The 17203-nt window shown below is 39.1% G+C and overlaps 1 protein-coding gene across 3 annotated transcripts in view; it reads left to right on the forward strand.

The window, feature by feature from the left end:
- Window positions 1-526: 526 nt before the first annotated feature.
- bnc2 (basonuclin zinc finger protein 2) overlaps window positions 527-17203 on the forward strand; it is a 156676-nt gene continuing 139999 nt past the window's right edge. For all 3 annotated transcript variants that reach the window (XM_029498092.1, XM_029498110.1, XM_029498138.1), the window contains exon 1: window positions 527-704. In XM_029498092.1, the coding sequence (XP_029353952.1) occupies window positions 702-704 (3 nt within the window). In that variant the 5' untranslated portion in view covers window positions 527-701. The remainder of the gene's footprint in view (window positions 705-17203) is intronic.

The following is a 17203-nucleotide window of genomic DNA, read 5'->3' on the forward strand; positions in this document are numbered from 1 at the left end:
AATAAATAAATAAATAAACAAATAAATAAATAAATCAGCACATCGGGGCACAGAAAGTGTGCGGAGCCGCGATCGCTCAGGTTTCAGTCACACACGGCTTGTAAAACAGTGGTGTGATTGAGGCAGCAGGAGCTGAGCAACAGCCCGGACCGTCCGCAGCTCTCCGCGGCGCACTGCGCTCACTCTGCACGAGGAAACCATCGGGGGAGTGAAAGAAGGTGGCTTGTCTTTCTTTCTCGTTCTTTTGCTTCTTCCTTTTTTTTCTCCTTAAGGTGGGACAGGCGGTTACAATCCAAGATCTGACTGTCAGCTATCCCATATGTCTCCTTGGCTGTAGTTTACGGTTTGGGGGAAAGAGGCAGAGGGGGACAGACAGAGGTGTCGTGCGTTCTTCTCCGAGAGACCGACGCGTTTCCAAACCGCCCCGACGCGCGTTTTTTTTTTCCTCAGCGTGGCAGCCCGGACACCGAGACTCTCAGTTTCTTCTTCTTTTTTCATTTTTCAGAGCGTGACTGTTTTCCCGCGTTACACATACAAACTGTGAAAAACGGCGATGACAAATTAGTGAAAAGGACACCGACCGTGAATCAGCCCTGAAGAGGAGAAAGTCCCCCACTTGAGGGCGAAATCAGACTTTTCTGAAGACGCCAAGTTTGAGAAGTGCCAGGAGAGCCGGGGTCTGTGAGATACAAAATGCAGCCATGGTAAATATTACTTTTTCCCTTTGTAGTTACTCAGCTGTAACAAACCAGTTAAATTAATTGTGTAAGTTTTCATTGTTTATTTATTTCTGCATTTATATTTTTACAACTACTGTGTTGGTCTGTCGTCTCAACTCGTCACAGCGGATAAAAAGTTAACCAAGTCTGTATTTCACTCTAGTTTTCATTCAAGTGAGTGAGCCAGTTTATTGACAGAACTAGCCTACATTTAAAACTAAATGTTTTGTAGTTTAGATTTTTCCTTCATTTCTCTTCCACATTGTTTTCACAAAATCAAATAACAAATCAAACGTGTTGCTGTTGATTGGAGAAAAGACCAACAAGCTGAGACATAAATGAAAACGTTTACATTACAGGCCTTTACCTCACTTTAATAATTTCCCATAAAGTCTTTGCTCCCCACAGCAGAGTTATAAACTTTCACACGAGGTCAGAAATAAAATCCTTATAGTGGAAAGTTCTTAAAAATTTGCTTTGCTGCTTTCTCTTATATTTATGTCCTGAGTCACATCATACTACCTGTAGCTTTGGGCCGCAATGTTCACAAATCAGTAACTGCTAGAATTCAGTCCAGCTCTATATCCTCTGACAGCAGACACTCACAAATGGTGTTGATAAAAATGTGTTAACTGGGTTTTCTAATATAAATGTGACTATACATCATTTTATGGCCAGCATCCAAATGTAAGTTTTTTTTTTTCAGGCCTAAAATCCTTCTCTGAAAGCCGTGCTTCATCTTTCTGTAGAGTTCCTTATGTGTTGCATGATGTTTTTCTGCAATCTTGCTCGAATTTTTTTAATTGTTTGTAGACACTTTCAGTGAAAAACATACATATTTAATGCAAACAACAATCCTCTTTTTTAATATAATGCTATTTGTTATAACACTGAAACAATGAATTCAGACTGTTATTTTTTTTCTCCACAAATGCACTTACCTTTCAGTGCCTCACAGAGTTTTTGCCTGTCTATGCGTTTCCTGTTTTACGGTTCACCACTAAAAGGAAACTCAGGGAGTTCATGGTTAACCTGTGACAGTGAAACACAAGCCAACGCTACACAGAGGCATTTCATGTCAATGTAAGAAATTTCAGCATGGACATATGTGAATGCTTCAGGAGACAGATGGAAGAAAGATGGAAGGGGTAAAAAGGAAACAACTAGAGAGAAAGTGAGAGAGCCAGAGAAAGAGAGATTGAAATGAATGGCCCAACTTAAAAGCACGACAAAAGTACCTACACACTTTCATCAATGAGATATGTTTGAGATTAAAGTTTAACGCAGTGTTGTGGCCTGGTGGTGTGTGTGTGTGTGTGAGAGTGACAGGGATGTTTCATGAGCTTGAGCTGGTGCTGCTACTAAAGTGAAGAATGCCAATTTACATTCCAAGAGTGTCATTTCATTATTTTTATCTTCATGCTGCTTTCTGCCTGCTAGGGCAGTCAGGGATCTGGATTTCCTTTACAACACAAGTCGCACAAGTTAAAATGCTGGCATTTCTTTTTATCTGTGTGTTTCTTTCTCTTTCCCTTGTGTGTCAGATAATTATATACTTATTACATTCTCAGAGTTGCTGACAGAGAATAAGTGCCAGTGTGGCTGATCTATACAGAGGGAAAAAGCAAGATTGGACAACAAACTCCACATAGAATAATGGGAAAAATGTTGAGATAAATGTCCTCATTATGCAGTGAGCAGACCGCCTGGCTCAGCCTATACAGCACTGCTACGTGAGGTTAAGGAAAAAAGCTAAAGTTGTCAGTGCGGGTGCAGCCAGGTCGTGATTCCTCTGGGTCTGTAGGAATCAGAGAGGAGAGACTGTGTGAGAGTGTGTTTGCATGGGGTGGGAGCCACTGGTTAGTCGGTTCAATAATCTGCTGGACAGGTAGGCCTGTGACGCCCCCCTTGGAAAGGCTGCTAATGAAGAGAAAGGCTGCTTAGTGTTGCTCTGCTCTGACCTCACCAACCCTCCCTGTCCCCCCTGCTGGTTTCCTCTGATTACTGCTCTCATCCAGAACTCTCCCCTCCTCTTCACCCTCTACTCCATCCCCTCTATTTCCCTCTGGCTTTCTTACTTTCTCATCCGTTTCCCCTTAATTTGAAAAGAATGGGTGTTAAGTGTATAATGGGCCCATTGATAAGACATTTGGTGCATTTATATTGTTTCAGCTCTTGTGAGTGATCACTTGTGTACTTGCTTGTGTTTATTCTTTATGCGATTCAATTTGGAAAATACAGACTTCTTGACCTTCATATTTGTCCTGATTTTCAATGCAAGTTTATTTATGATGGGACTGCACTCTGAAACAACGAGTAACCCTGGTGTTGCATATGTGAAGGAAAATAGAGTGGGAAGAAAAAAAACCAATAAACAAACAAAAAAGCAAAAAGGATTTTAGATGAAGGAGAATATGAACACATGCTAACAAATAAAAGTAACATTCTCTGTGTTTTTACTGACACAGAGGTGGGTCATCACCGGACCGATATAACCCGGCTAATTTCCATCCATCCTCAGCACCGATTATCTTACCAGTGACTGATAGTGTGTCTTGGCAGTTACAGAAAAGGTAATATTTTCAAAGGGGGAGTGGGGTCATATACCTAACAGTGATTTGAGACAAAGTTATTTGCACAAGACATTGCACCCGAAGCTGTGAGATCCAGCGTCTAAACAGACACTGTGAAATGTTAAAACAAATTGGATCACAGAACAACTAATTTAATAAAGAGCAGAGTGTGAGACATACTTAATTTAAAACAAATACTGATGAGAGATATCATTAATTTTTTGGTACTGCGACATATGAAGTTAAGAACTAAATCTGCACACAGTTTTAATCATGAAATATATCCAATTTCCTCTGAGCAAATCTTCAAATCCAGTCTGTAATCATAACTTAAAAAATAGAAGGAAATAGCAGAGGGGAATGAATGGGGTTAATGGTTATTATGACATTAGCATTCAAGATGTGTTTAGTCTTGTACCATCACACAGATTGACATCACTGAGAGTTTTGACCTGCTAAATGATAGTAATGTGTCAGTGGCGAGAGGATAGGTCACACATGGAAAATACCATTTAATCAGATTAAAATCAGCCTCAGTGCTACAAGCAATGTTTAAACTGTAAAATGACACTCCTACTTACATGTGTTACATTTTCTGTAACCTTTTTTTTCTGAAGGCTTCATTTTACATGGTAATCCAAACATGATCATATTCCTCAAGGAAGGAATCAGCAAAACTTTGGTCTCTGAACATGAACACTCCCAGTGTGTGCAGAAGCCACACACTCCCTCAGTCTTTATTTGCTTAAGTGAGAAATGATAGAACACATTTTGCACAACTCAGCCTTTAGAAATACACGCCTGCTGCATTTTTCTGTCTTCCCAGACACAGCCATGATTCTTCAATTTTCAGCTCCAAGTTGTGGTGGCTTTAATTGATTCTGTCCAGAACTAATTACTCGCAACTGTGTAAAATAAACACTTCAGTGTCACTGGGTGGCACTGGTGCGATCGGTAGGGAAATTACATTTCACTTGTAATCCATACGTTCTTCAGCAGGACGAGAATATAATTCATGTCGACGCTATAGAAATACCAGAGAGCTGGACCTATGTAACGAACAGGAGTACAGTTGTAACCAAATGGCTCAGTTGGGAGGTATAGGGTTATGTGGTATAATTTATATTTTATAGCTCCCTCATGCACTGACTGCACTCCAGAATAAAGTTGTTCGATTTTGTTCCATGAACAGTGAGTGAGAAAATCTGGGATTTCACTTGTGATGGAAACTCCAGACACCACTTTGTTCCTTGCTTTCTTCTTATACTTTTTTATTTTCCTGTTGAGTCTAATTTTTTACTTTTGGATAAAAAGATATCAAACTGCTGCTGTTTCTAAACTCAGTGTACATGGAGATGTTTGAATGACTGTGTGTGCTTTCCTTTTTCTTTTTTTTTCTGGGTGTGTGCATTAGTGGCCCATGCCCCAGTGACTCAAAAGGCATGGAAAGATCTCCTCAGGCCATAAAGAGTGATTTGATTAAAAGAGAATAATTTGACCTAAAGATGTCTTTTCTCTTCCATCCAAAAAGGCTGGTGTAAGAAATATGATATGACAAGATAAGTGGTGGCTCATGAAAAATTCCTGAGGACTTAGACGTAGCACGTTGATGTTGGCATGATTGCCCAGAGTGTCTACCACTTTGCCTCTAATAGGGCTGACGTTATTTTTACCTGAATCAACTTTGAAATAATTCTGTCAAATGAAACCCCTTATTCAGAAGATCAAAATACTTGTTCATGATATGGTATCACCTATTGTGATTTCTTACCATTAAATAAAATAATTATTGATATGTGTTTATCAAAGGAACATGCATGATGGCTTAGCCATTTATTCCAGCAGTGTAGTGCACTATATATATATATATATATATATATATATATATATATATATATATATATATATATATATATATATTAGTTTGATCGATCGCAATAAGCTCAATAAAGATCCCCTATCACCAACTGAATCAAGCAACACAACATAACACAACACAAGTGATGACAAAGCTGTGCTTCAAGTTTCCTGATGTAACACTACACTTCTTGACCTGGTGTCACTGCCTGGTACATCACAGACAAACTCTACTTCCACTTCTTATTGCACTGCTTCTTCTAAAGTTTGCCCCTCTGTTCAGTCTCTTTCCCTAAAAGGGGCACCTGCGTTAAAGTCCAGTGTCTAATATCCATCCACCCTAAGGTCTTCCTTAAGTGGAGCTGTGTAACATTTCGCCTGACTTCTTTGTGGCTATATGTTGGAATTTTGGATTACTATGAACCAGCTGCCTTGGATACTCTCCAAATCCTTGATCCTGGCAACAATCAATTCCGACTACATACTATGTGCCTCAGCACTCTGTTTGCAGGACAGTCCAAAATACACGTGCAGTAGTTAAGTTTACACCTGATACCTTTCAGGGTCATTCACAAAAACTGTGCTTTGCTCTTGAACTGTGGGACATGTCCCCTGTTGCTGCATGATTCTTCCTTCAGCAGTGAGAGGTTAAGACAAGGCACGGAACCAGTCATGGTACTTTCTTGGGCCCAGGTACTTAAATCCACAATTTTTTTCCTGCTTCCCATTCCCAATCCTCTTTATTTCTGGCATTGCGACCACTTACCTGGGTTGGAGTTTTGTTGTTGGCTAGATTTTTGAAATACGAAGGCCACGGCAACTCATTTTGCTTCGCTTTGCTTTTTACCTCCTATTGCACCGTTCTTAAGGCATCTGGCTTAACTGCCTTATACCCATGTAGTACGTGACAAAGTCCTGTGAAAAACAGAGAAACAAAGGTTACATGTTGTAGCATTTATTTCACACAGGTGGTATCATCAACATGTGTCTGTGTGAATTGCACTTTGTTAATGTTACCATGGGCAGGAAGCATTGGTGAATGTAAAATTTATGTTACAACACATAACTACTTTTTAGCTGGACGGCACCATCATGGGCCAGTCCCTTAATGCAAGAGAGGTGTTACAGTCTGTATTGTGGTTAGATCAAAGTGCATTGTTTCAAGATTTAGACACATTTTTCTCATGAAAATCTTTAGCGGCAAATAAAGGTTGAATTTAATTGTGCTGAATCCCAGACTGATGCTGTGATGTTGTGCTGATGCTTTGTCTCTTCAAATTTTCTCCCTGAGTTATACTTTTATAAGTAAATATAGCCAATATCACAGCACAGTCTTTTCCTTTTATTTATTTTTATCAATGTTTAGCAAGTTTGTCAGACAATGTTGTAAAGTCTCCCAAGGAAGTCCAGTCATATATTATGTTCTGCTGCATTCTTGTGTAGGTTGATTTCTACAGGCATGATTTACATGCCAGTTTTTAACATTTCTGAGATCGCAAACTATTTTAGGATTAAATGATCAATAAAAATTAACATTAAATTTTGTTGCTTAATTTTACGAGATTGTGCTTTTACTGTTGCTTGACAGTTGTAGAATGGATTGAATTGTTAGTGCAAGAAGATTCAGCATTATATTTAATTTGACTTTCCTTTGACTAGATGTGTTTCACTTGCGCAATGATTGCCTTGGTTGAATATTACAAACAGAACATGGATTTATGCTTTTAGTTAATTGAATATGTCCCAATTGATTTTAAAAAAATGACAAAACAGATGTAACTACTTTGTAAACGGGTCATGAAAGACCTTGGTGCTGCCAAGTTTTTTGGAAATTTCTGGTATGTACTGAATTTTTTATTCATATGTTGTTTCACAATAATTTGAATAATGGGAGATATTTCAGATATGCAGTTATCTAAAACAAAAAACAAACAAACAACAACCTTTATCAAATTTAATATACTCAATTAAGAACATTTTGTTTCAGTTTTTGCAATTGGAAATGCTGAGTCTATGTGAAAGAAGTTATATCAAAAGACTTTTTCAGACTACACGGAGAAGAAAAGACAGAGGCCTGTCAAAGAGGAAACATTTTTTCAGGTATTGATTGTTTCTTTTTGATACTTTTGGTGAAGATTCTTTCTCTGGTGATATAATTTTGAAGCTGTAACATGGTTTTATATTGTGATGTCTTATTCAGTTTTTTCCCATTGTCTTTATAAGACCCTCTTATTATACTTCTTAAATCTCAAAATGTGTACTTCATTTGAGTGGCTTTGTGTGCAGTGGTAGTTATGCAGCTCATGCATTTAACCCCATGTTAGGTTTTTTATTTATTACTGATTACTCGTTTATGTCTAGATGTTCAGACAGGTAGAGTCTAATTAGCTTACCAGCAGATCTTAATTTTTCTTTTAAAGGAAACTACCCCCCATCTATCATCAACATGTGTTTCTTGTTTCTTTTTTCAGGTTGGGGATATGGGCTTTCAAGATGTCCAATTACAATCTGTCTGTTTGTGTCAGGACGTAGTAACCAATGCGTAAATCCACTGCTGTCTGGGTCAAGAGGGAGCAGTAGTCACCTTGGGTTTTTTTTTTTTTTAGAGACTTTACTTTGACAGGCTTTATTTTGCGATTCTTCTTACCTTAATCAACTGACAATATCTCAGACACACTAGTAACCTTGTAGGCTGAATGTATAAGGTAGCCTCTATTAAGAAGTGTTGATACAGAGTTTGGACTCTTTATACTTGTATGAATCATGCCTTTGATTTTGAATATTACTTTTTAAGAATTCACTGAAGGATGTCAGTCATGCATTGTGCATATGTTCAGTTCTGCTGTGAACATCTTCATGCATTTCTCTGACCCAGCTGGGTCAAGAGGGAAAAATATTCACCTTGCTTTTTCAAGACTTTTCACTCACTAGACTTTATCTGACAATGATTCTTATTTTAATCTGTTGACAATGTTTCAGACACTAGTAACCTTGTAGGATGAATGTATAAGGTACCCTCGATTAACAAGTGTTCATGCAGAGTTTGGACTATTGATCTTTATATGAATTATAATTGTTTTAGGGCTACTTTTCAAGAAATTGGTGAAGGATGTTACTCTGTATTGTGTCTATGCTCAATTGTTTTATGAACATCTGCATAGATAGATCTGCATAGCATGAGCATATGTAAAAGTGATGGTTCCCTGCACAAAATATCCAAAATCTAACAAAAATTGCATTTGTCAAAATTTAAGGTTACAAAACCCCACAGGGGCAGCGGTGATTATGACACTTGTCGATCTAAAGAAATAAGTCGGAAATAAGTCAAAATAAGTCAAGTTACTATGGAGCTGCAAAGAGAGGAGGAGGTCATGGTGGATGAACAGGGCCACAAAGTGTGCTACAGGACACTGCTGTCAGCATCTTATTTCCTATCAACAGTTGGTTTTAGTTAGTTTTAACCATGTCCATGTTGGTTCTATAGCCTTAAGAAATTGTTTATTACTTTAAACAAGGACAAAAAAGCTTTCCTTACTTAATAAGGTATCAATTTTAAACAAAAACAATATGTTTTTCTTACTTTAATTTTGTACTTTTTTCCCTTAAAATGAGGACACTTGTTAGTATTAATATGTGTTGGGACTTAACTTGTTGGAAGATCTCATTCAGTTAGTCATTTTAAACAGGATATGTAGCTAACTGTGGCATGTAACATGATACCAACCACACAAGATAGTAAGTGTCTATGTTTGTATTGTTTGGGATGGATCTGGTTCGAATGGTTTGTTAAGCACAAATGATTTAACTCTATAGGACTAATTCACTGCCATCTTATAAAAAACATTTAATGGATTACACTGCATCCACTGAACTGTGCAGTGCCATGCAATCCATCCCCACAAACCCAGATGACATGTTAGAAGTCCTACCCTGTGATTGTTGGTGACAAAGGTGCTTTTTATGGTGATAATAATAGTAATTAAGCAATCCAAGGATGATGGGATTTTGTGTGTTTGTTTTCGCCTTAGTTCACTTTTCCTGTTTGAGGGAAACTTAACACTCACAAAGATCTCATCTGAGTGTGTGTATGTGTATGGTTGTGTCTGTGTGCTTTCACTTGCATTTGTGGTTGTGTGTGTTTTCGGAGCTGAGGGGAAATGTGCTGACAGGTAGTGTGTCAGGAGGGGGGACAGTGGCGCTTTTGAGACAGACACAAGAGACAAGTCTCAGGCAGAGAGGGTGAAAGAAAGAGGGCCTCTTTCATGTGACTCCGCATTCCACTAAGGCACAGGCAGAGAGAGGCACAAGACGAGACATGCGTCCCCCTTCGTCACTCCCTCTGCCTCTTCTCTCCTGCCCTGCCCTCCCCATCCAGCTTCCACCCCTCCCCTCTTCTAGTGACCTTAACGTTTATCAAAGGACCCCACACTGGAATTCCTCTTTAGCATCTATGTCCTGGCGAGAGTCAGGCACACACACACTGTGTCGCAGACCAATCTGTTTTGAATATTGTGGCGCTGTGGAGGAGCTGTCCTTGTTGCTCCCTGGTCTAGGGTGGCCTCGAGACATACACACAGAGACATGGACACATGCTTGCACACACATTCTCTCCTCCTTCTTGTTTCTTTATTGTACCTCCTGTCACTTTGTCCTATTCATTTAACCATTAATTACAGCCAGCAGACATCCCTGTGAGTGTCTGCACAGCTTCAGGAACAATGCCAAAAAAGCCCCACTGTCACAGTTATTAGATTCCTCTGGCCCCCTTTGGCCCCCTGGCAACACAATATTAAGAGAGTGAGACTGAAAGAGTGGAGGCAGGAAGAGGGAGAGAAGCAGAACATGGAGGGAAGAGGAGGTGTACGGTTGACATTGCTGCTCAACTCCTATGGTGAAGGATCCTCTTGACTTGTCAAGGACATGTGCCACATGTTGATGGTAGACAGGTCTCAAACAGAATAGTGAAAGGGGATGTTAGCCATGATGGAAAACAAAGTGAGAAAGGGAGGATGGGTGTGGTGTGACTGTCTTGTGCTGTGGCAAGCAGCACCCTGGAGGAGTTAGACTGAAAACACAAACAGTTTGTGGAGGAATTCTGTTTTTAATGGGCAGCCAGGAGGGGCGGTCTGGTCCCCAAGGAAGGAGAGACCAGCTCCCTTGCTCTCTCCCTCCCGTTTTCCTCCTCTGTCTGCCTCTCTCTCTCTCTCTCTCTCTCTTGTCGTCTGCTCCTCCCCCTTGCACACCAAACCTTATGAGGAGGATCTTTGTTTTATGACCCCTGTTGTAAATGTGTGTGACTGTGTGGTGCTCTAAATTGCCTATCAAAATCAATTTACTCCTTTGAATTTTGGATGAAGATATACAAATATATTGCTGGTTATTTAACCAGTTTACCACTTTCAACAGCAATTAAGACCATCATTCACTCATCCCTCTATAAAAAAAAAAAAACAGATGGAGAAACGACGCTGGTGGACATTAAAATTACAGATGGGAGCTAGGAGGCAACCATTACTTTTCTTTCACTTTTCCCCCTATGACAAACGATCTGTAGTTTTCTCTGTGGTAAGCTGCTTATTGTAATTGTAAAACACTTTTAAAATCATTATTATTGCCACTGACAGGTGTAATGTCACATGGCAAAGTGTGAAAACATTAAAATGACAAACCCCTCTCCTGGCTATAATGATCACAATGGGAGTCAAGAAGGAAATCAAGTGACAATATAAAGCGCCATGGGTGGGACGGGAGACTGCTGTCCATTTCTTGTTTTAAATCTGACAGTCTGCTGACTGATAATTCTGCAACTTTAGCCACACACTTATTGTTGTAACCATGACAACAAAAGTCCTGAAACCTTAAAAAAAAAATTGATACTTTATCCCAAATCATGACAATTCTCCAAATTCAACCAAACCATACAATTGGTGTGTTACTACGTTGAAAATGTTTCAGGAAACCTCCTGTGGGTCATGTCAGGGAGCAAAGGCAGACAAGCTGTATAGTCGTTTAGGGTGGAGGAAATCCATCCGTCTATCTTCTACCGCTTTTCTGCTTAGAAATATTTTTGGTTTTAGGTAAATACTAAATATTGTGTTGTTCCCTAAGCTTAATCAAGCACTTCCAGTGACTGAACATAACCATAAAAAGATGATTAAATGATGATTAAAGGACGATTTGAGTGGTCATTCATACCACATATCTTATTGTATGATGGAAATTAAACCAGAAGACAAAACATTGACATTTTGATATGTTTAAAATCAACATTTTAAGAAAATGTTTTTACAATGTTGAAAAGTGCCCACATATATTTTTCTGCAAAACCTAACTGTATCTTTAAATGTAATTTCTGGGATGCATGCTTATTGAGTAGGTATGACAAACCTTAAAATTTACAAAATATCCTCTCTGCAGTGATTCATCTTCGATTCACGCAGGTTTGGGATTTTTTATGTTTTTTAGTTTTTTTTTTATGTGTGCTGAACCCCAGATCAACCTTTTTTTTCCAAAGTACAATCAATTTAGGGTTTAAAATGAGATGTCATATGTGTAATAAGAAAATAGTGGAGAGAGACCCTTAGTTGTGTTTTCAAGAAGTGTATTCTGCTCCTTTTGTGACACCCTTGAAAGCCTAGTGCAGTCCAGTTAAGCTCGGCAAAGCTGTGTTTAGGTCAGTCCAGCCCAGTCAGCAGACAGTGGACAGTGATGCTCCTCCAGTAATACATTAGCTGAAATGGATCTGGGCCTGGAGTGGAAAGGCATTGGTCACTCTGGTGGGGGGCAATGAATCGCTTACCTGTCATTGGAGATCGAGCCAGTACGCACATACACACACATATAAATGAACGCACAAACACTTTTCCTGCCCACGAAGACAGAGGGGCAGGAGCAGAGCAACAGTCTAAACCCGAAACATCAGGCAGCAGTCTTGATGAAGTCCATCTCTCACTTCTGTCATCCCTCTGCACCTATTCCTCCCCCTCATTCCCCTCTGAGGACACTGGTCTCTCTGTGTGACTGACTCTTTATTATCCTCATCCTGTCACTTAGTTAGAGCAGTGACCAGCCGTCTCTCTTTTCTCTGTCCTCTCTGTCATCCGCATTTCCACCCTCTTCCTCTGCCTGGAGGCTGTCGATCCACCTCTCTGGCCCACATCCCTCTAATTCTCCGAGTGGACTCTCTCTTTCTCCTCTCAGGGCTGTAATTGATGGCGGTGTTATTGTGCCCACTTCTCCAGCCCCAAAGCTGTTCCTCCAGGTCAGCACTACTCCACCATTTAAGACATGCTGGGAATGGGGTTGACAGTGAAGAGCTTTTTCTCTTCTTGTTTGCGTGTGCGTGTGTGCATGTTTCTGTATGAGTGCTAAAACCAGGGTTCATCCACTTTGTCTGCTTAAGCAATCAATGTGTACCTGATTGGTTTTGAACATGTTCTTCAAAATGCAAAACAATCTTGACATTTACACTTGAACTTTGTCATTTTGAATAAGGGACAACATTTCCTCAGAACTACATGTTCCTTCTCAAGTGTAGTGTTTGTCCTTGGCTGCCATAGAAATGTGCACAGTGGATTTGATGGTATTCTTTGTTTGGTGGTCCTTTCTTGTAGCATATTTCAACTTTGAAACTATTTTGCTAAGTAAAATAAGTGCAGCATGAAGTAGTTTTCTGAGGGCAATATATATAACTACATCCATATATATGAGTGAATATATCTAAATCTATCTTTAAATTTATATGTGTGTGTGTCTGTGTACCTGAAGATTCAATTCTTATTTTTAAATCAGTTCCTTACTTGTCACCTGTATAAAAATCAAGGTCCTCATGGTCAAAATTCATTCATGTTGTAAATGTTTTGCTTTTCATTTGATCTCTATTGAAGCTATCTTGATGTTGTGTTTCTTAAAAAGATTTGCAAGGTTAAGTGGAACTTCAGTCTGATTGATTCAATATCCGCAGACAAATTCGCATTTACCAACTGTCGTTTTTTTTTTTTTTTTAATTGCTTGCCTTTGTGATGTATAAGGATACTGGTTGAATGTGTATCTTATCTTCGACCAAATCTCAGCAATAGTACTTAGTAGAGCAAGAGGTGTAAAGTTTGTTTTATCCACTAAGCTTTTTCTCTCTCTTTTTCTGTCTCTCTTTGTCCCGGTCTCTGTCTTTCTCACTTCCTCTCTCACTCTAGCCCTGACTCCCTCCCCAGCATGGACCTTGTATTTATTACCCTCTAAGTAATCACTTTGCTTTCTCTTTTGATAGACTGTTATTGCTCTAACTAGCTGGGGTCCCTATAGGTATTTGGAGGCTTTCCAGTTTTATTAGACAAAGGCCTCATTATTCAAGGCCAGCATTAAGACTACCATTAGATCCATTTGCCCCCTAGTCACATGTATCCAGTTGCAGCCAATTCATATTATAGCCCTGCTCACTTAGTATTTACAACATAAACATACTCATTCCCTCTTGTCAAAGTTAAATATAGATGATACTCAGAAAGAAACTTTGCCACTTTGTGAGAGGTTGTTCAATTTTACAATAGTAGTTTCTTCACAAATATTTTAGTCAACATCAGTGTCTAGTAACTGGATAGTGAAGAAAAAATAACTAAAACTGCCATTCCCCTGAGTTAATGCTTCATGTAAATATAAACTATGATGAAATGAAATGAATAATCATTTGAATCCAGAGCATTGTACAGGCTTGAAGTAACTGATATGTGACTTCACACAAAGTTAAACTGACTTTAGTGCAGCTCCATGTCAGAGTTCCCAACGTTAATACAAGAGGCTTTTCCATTCTTTTCACTAAGTGCACATAATGTCAGTTAAATACTTTCAACATTTGATTGTTCTGTCCCTTTACAATATTCAGCATTTGTGAGGACCCGTTGTGTCGGTAACTTTGTGTTCTGCTTGGAAGGCTGCAGCTCAGTTTGTTAACGATGTGAATTGAAGTGTTCACATTGTTATTTTTTAATGGCCATCCACATAGATATTGGAAATATTAAATTACAAGTCCAACTCAAAATCAACATCCTGTGAACAAGTGTAATGCCGGGGGCATTATTATTCAACACATATTGCATTGTTCTTTAGTCTGCACAACTTTACGGTTGTCCTTTTGTTCCCCCTATATGTAGCCTCTAAAATGTTGGGGTTTTGGTACTTCAAGCTGTGCTCTATAAATGGAACGAATGCGGATTTGGGGATCATGACTCTCCCTGTAAACCGACAGTGGAAATAGTCACAGAGCTGGCTTGACTTCCGTATAAAAGCTGAAACATAAGCATGCTATCTAAAAGTCACGAGCATGTCAGCTCAGTGAAAGCTAGCAAAGCTGGCAGCCAACATGTCCTCCACTCAGGGGATACAAAGCATAAACAGAGAAATAGACGTTCAACTGGTGGCAAAGAGATTTAAGGTGGTCCAGTTTTGATTTCTTCAATTTCTTTGTTGCAGCTTTTTAATTTCTTTGTAGCCACCTGTGTGTCCAATATGGTGCTCATCCTTCCTAATCGATGGGCCCTTATTGGGTTTCTGTGTTTGGTCAAATATCTCATCGCTTTCTGGCCCCTCAGGCAACAGGATCTAAACTAATAAGAAATCTGCTCAGTCTCTCCAGTTGGGTGCACAGATGAAAAAAAACAAAACAAAGATTAGTGCTAAGATAGTATGTATCTATGACCAAAACCAGATTTCCAACAAATTCACCAAGTTAAAACTAAATCCTCAAACACAGAGGTTGATGTGTTTACTGATGTTGAAGAGGATGTCTCTGTGTCTATAGCAATGTCCTCCTTTTTAAAAAGTCTTTTTCAGTCTAAATCTAAGGTTTTTTTTTTCACAACAAAATATTTTCCTTAGAATGGAACAACATAAAGCACTATGGATGCTGATGGTGTGAATGTGTAAAAATCATTGTCTCATCGTTGCTAATATAGTGATCAAACAATACATGACTTGTCATAGCTCCATATTGGATGGTTTTAAATAAAAATAACTAATACAAATGTGAATTAGTGTAACATATGTAAGGGATTTAATGCTTTTCCTTTTACTTTCTGTAGACCTGTAGACATAGAAAAGCGTGAGTTATCTTGCCATGTAAAATGCTCTTTTCATCATGTGGACATAGTCTTAGGCAGCTGTGTTTGCTGATCGCTGTCCTATCAAAGATGGGTTGCTGTTATTGTTGCTCAGGTGTTGCTTGTAAATGTAGCCTGTAACTAAAGAAGTTTAGAACCTGAGATTTGTTCATTTTAAAACAAAACCGTAAAAAAACACAGTGAAGAATGAAGTTTGAGTCACAGCGATTGGACTTGAACTTGGCTGTATTTTTTTTTTTTTTAACTCTCACCAAAATAGACATACACTACAGCATCACACAGAGACAGCAAGTACACATTAAGAAGTGCTTGATGTCAAACACATAAAGAAATAAAAGGTCTCTTTAAAAGTGTCTCAACATGCAAGGAGGGTCAGAGTAAGAGATGGAGAGGGAAATGCATTCATGTACTACAGCAAGATAAGATTTACAGTATTTGAATCTATCTATATCTCCACTATTTATTTCTCTGCTTTATGTATACAGATCGTGTATGAGAGAGAGAGAGAAACAGAGAGATAGAGAGGAAGAGAGAGAGTGCCACTTTGGAGTAAAGCTGTCATTACTCTGGCTGGCGTACTCCCTCATAAATACTGGTAATGAGATGCTTTCAGCAGCGTAATCATTTGCCAATGTAGCAGTAGGTAATGTGAGAGGAACACTCTCTTTCCTCTACTTCTGTCTGGAGATGACACAACAGATTCTATTTAGTCATTACCAAAGCTAGCCTTATTGAGTGGAACAATAGAAAAGATTTTTTTTGTGCAGTTCTGTGGTTATTGCAGGAAGAGAAAAAAAAAGTTATGCGTCTACTTTGTCTAATAAACAAACTCCTTGAAACAAAGCTAAACAAGAGGTGAATGTGCAAATTGTGCTTACAATCACCCTCTCTACAGTTTTTCATTTATTTTGTTTTGCTCACCTAAACATAGCAGCGCTGTTTATTTGATTATGTTTTACTGAGGAACAGTGTGATACCATCTGTGGCCTGTTTCAATAAATTTGCAATATGTTCTCGAGTTAATTTTGCCATTTTTCAGTAATAGTAAACAGCCGTGTTGCATTCGCCAGTTTATTCTGATTAGTAACAATCATTTGTGAAATGGCCTATGTCTATATACAAGCAATGCTTGCACAAGGCCTTCTGATCAGACAGCGGAGCCACAGCTGGAGCAGTTTTTCAATGTCAAAACTGTTGTTCACATCCTCTTCAAATTAGCATGGTTTCATTTAACTACGGAAAAGAAACAAAGAGAGCCATAAAGGAGGCAGATCAAAGAAGGGGATTTGAAATGTCATGATAAGCCATGTAGTTATTCGGCCTGATCATATGATCAGAAATCACCGAGGTACAATGTTGCAATATAGTTGGTTGGGTCGTCTCAAAACCAAACAGCCTACTGTGTGTATTAGGTTGGATTGTTCCTTGGCATCTGTGCACCTCCTTGTTGGTGGGGATGTCAGACACATTTGCCACAGAGGAATGGTTTTGGGACACACTTTGAATATCCAAACACTGTCTTTACACAGCACAGACAATCTTGTGTCAACAAGTTCCCTGACTAATGTCCTTAAAGAGTTTGGGCGTCACCTTACAGGCCGCAAGCGCCCCCTCTACTTTTGTCCTCAGGTTAAAATGAACTCAGGTGGCGAGGCATTCCCAAGATAAAATGAGCAAGAAAATGCATATATATATATATATATATATATATATATATATATATGCGCACAAACACACACTGATCCTTTGGGTCATCACTCTGATGGGTGTTTCCTAAGGAGCTCTGTGAACTGTACAGCCTGCTATCTTCTGCTGCCTATCTTCCAAAGGCCATTAACCAGCAGCCTTGATCATTTTAAAAGTCCCTCTATATTGAAACTCTCTGACTCCACAGCAACTGGACTAACGCCGGTGTCCCTGGCGATAAGAGACGAATGCAATG

Source organism: Echeneis naucrates, chromosome 1 (assembly GCF_900963305.1).
Source record: "Echeneis naucrates chromosome 1, fEcheNa1.1, whole genome shotgun sequence".
In the NCBI taxonomy this organism is placed as follows: domain Eukaryota; kingdom Metazoa; phylum Chordata; class Actinopteri; order Carangiformes; family Echeneidae; genus Echeneis; species Echeneis naucrates.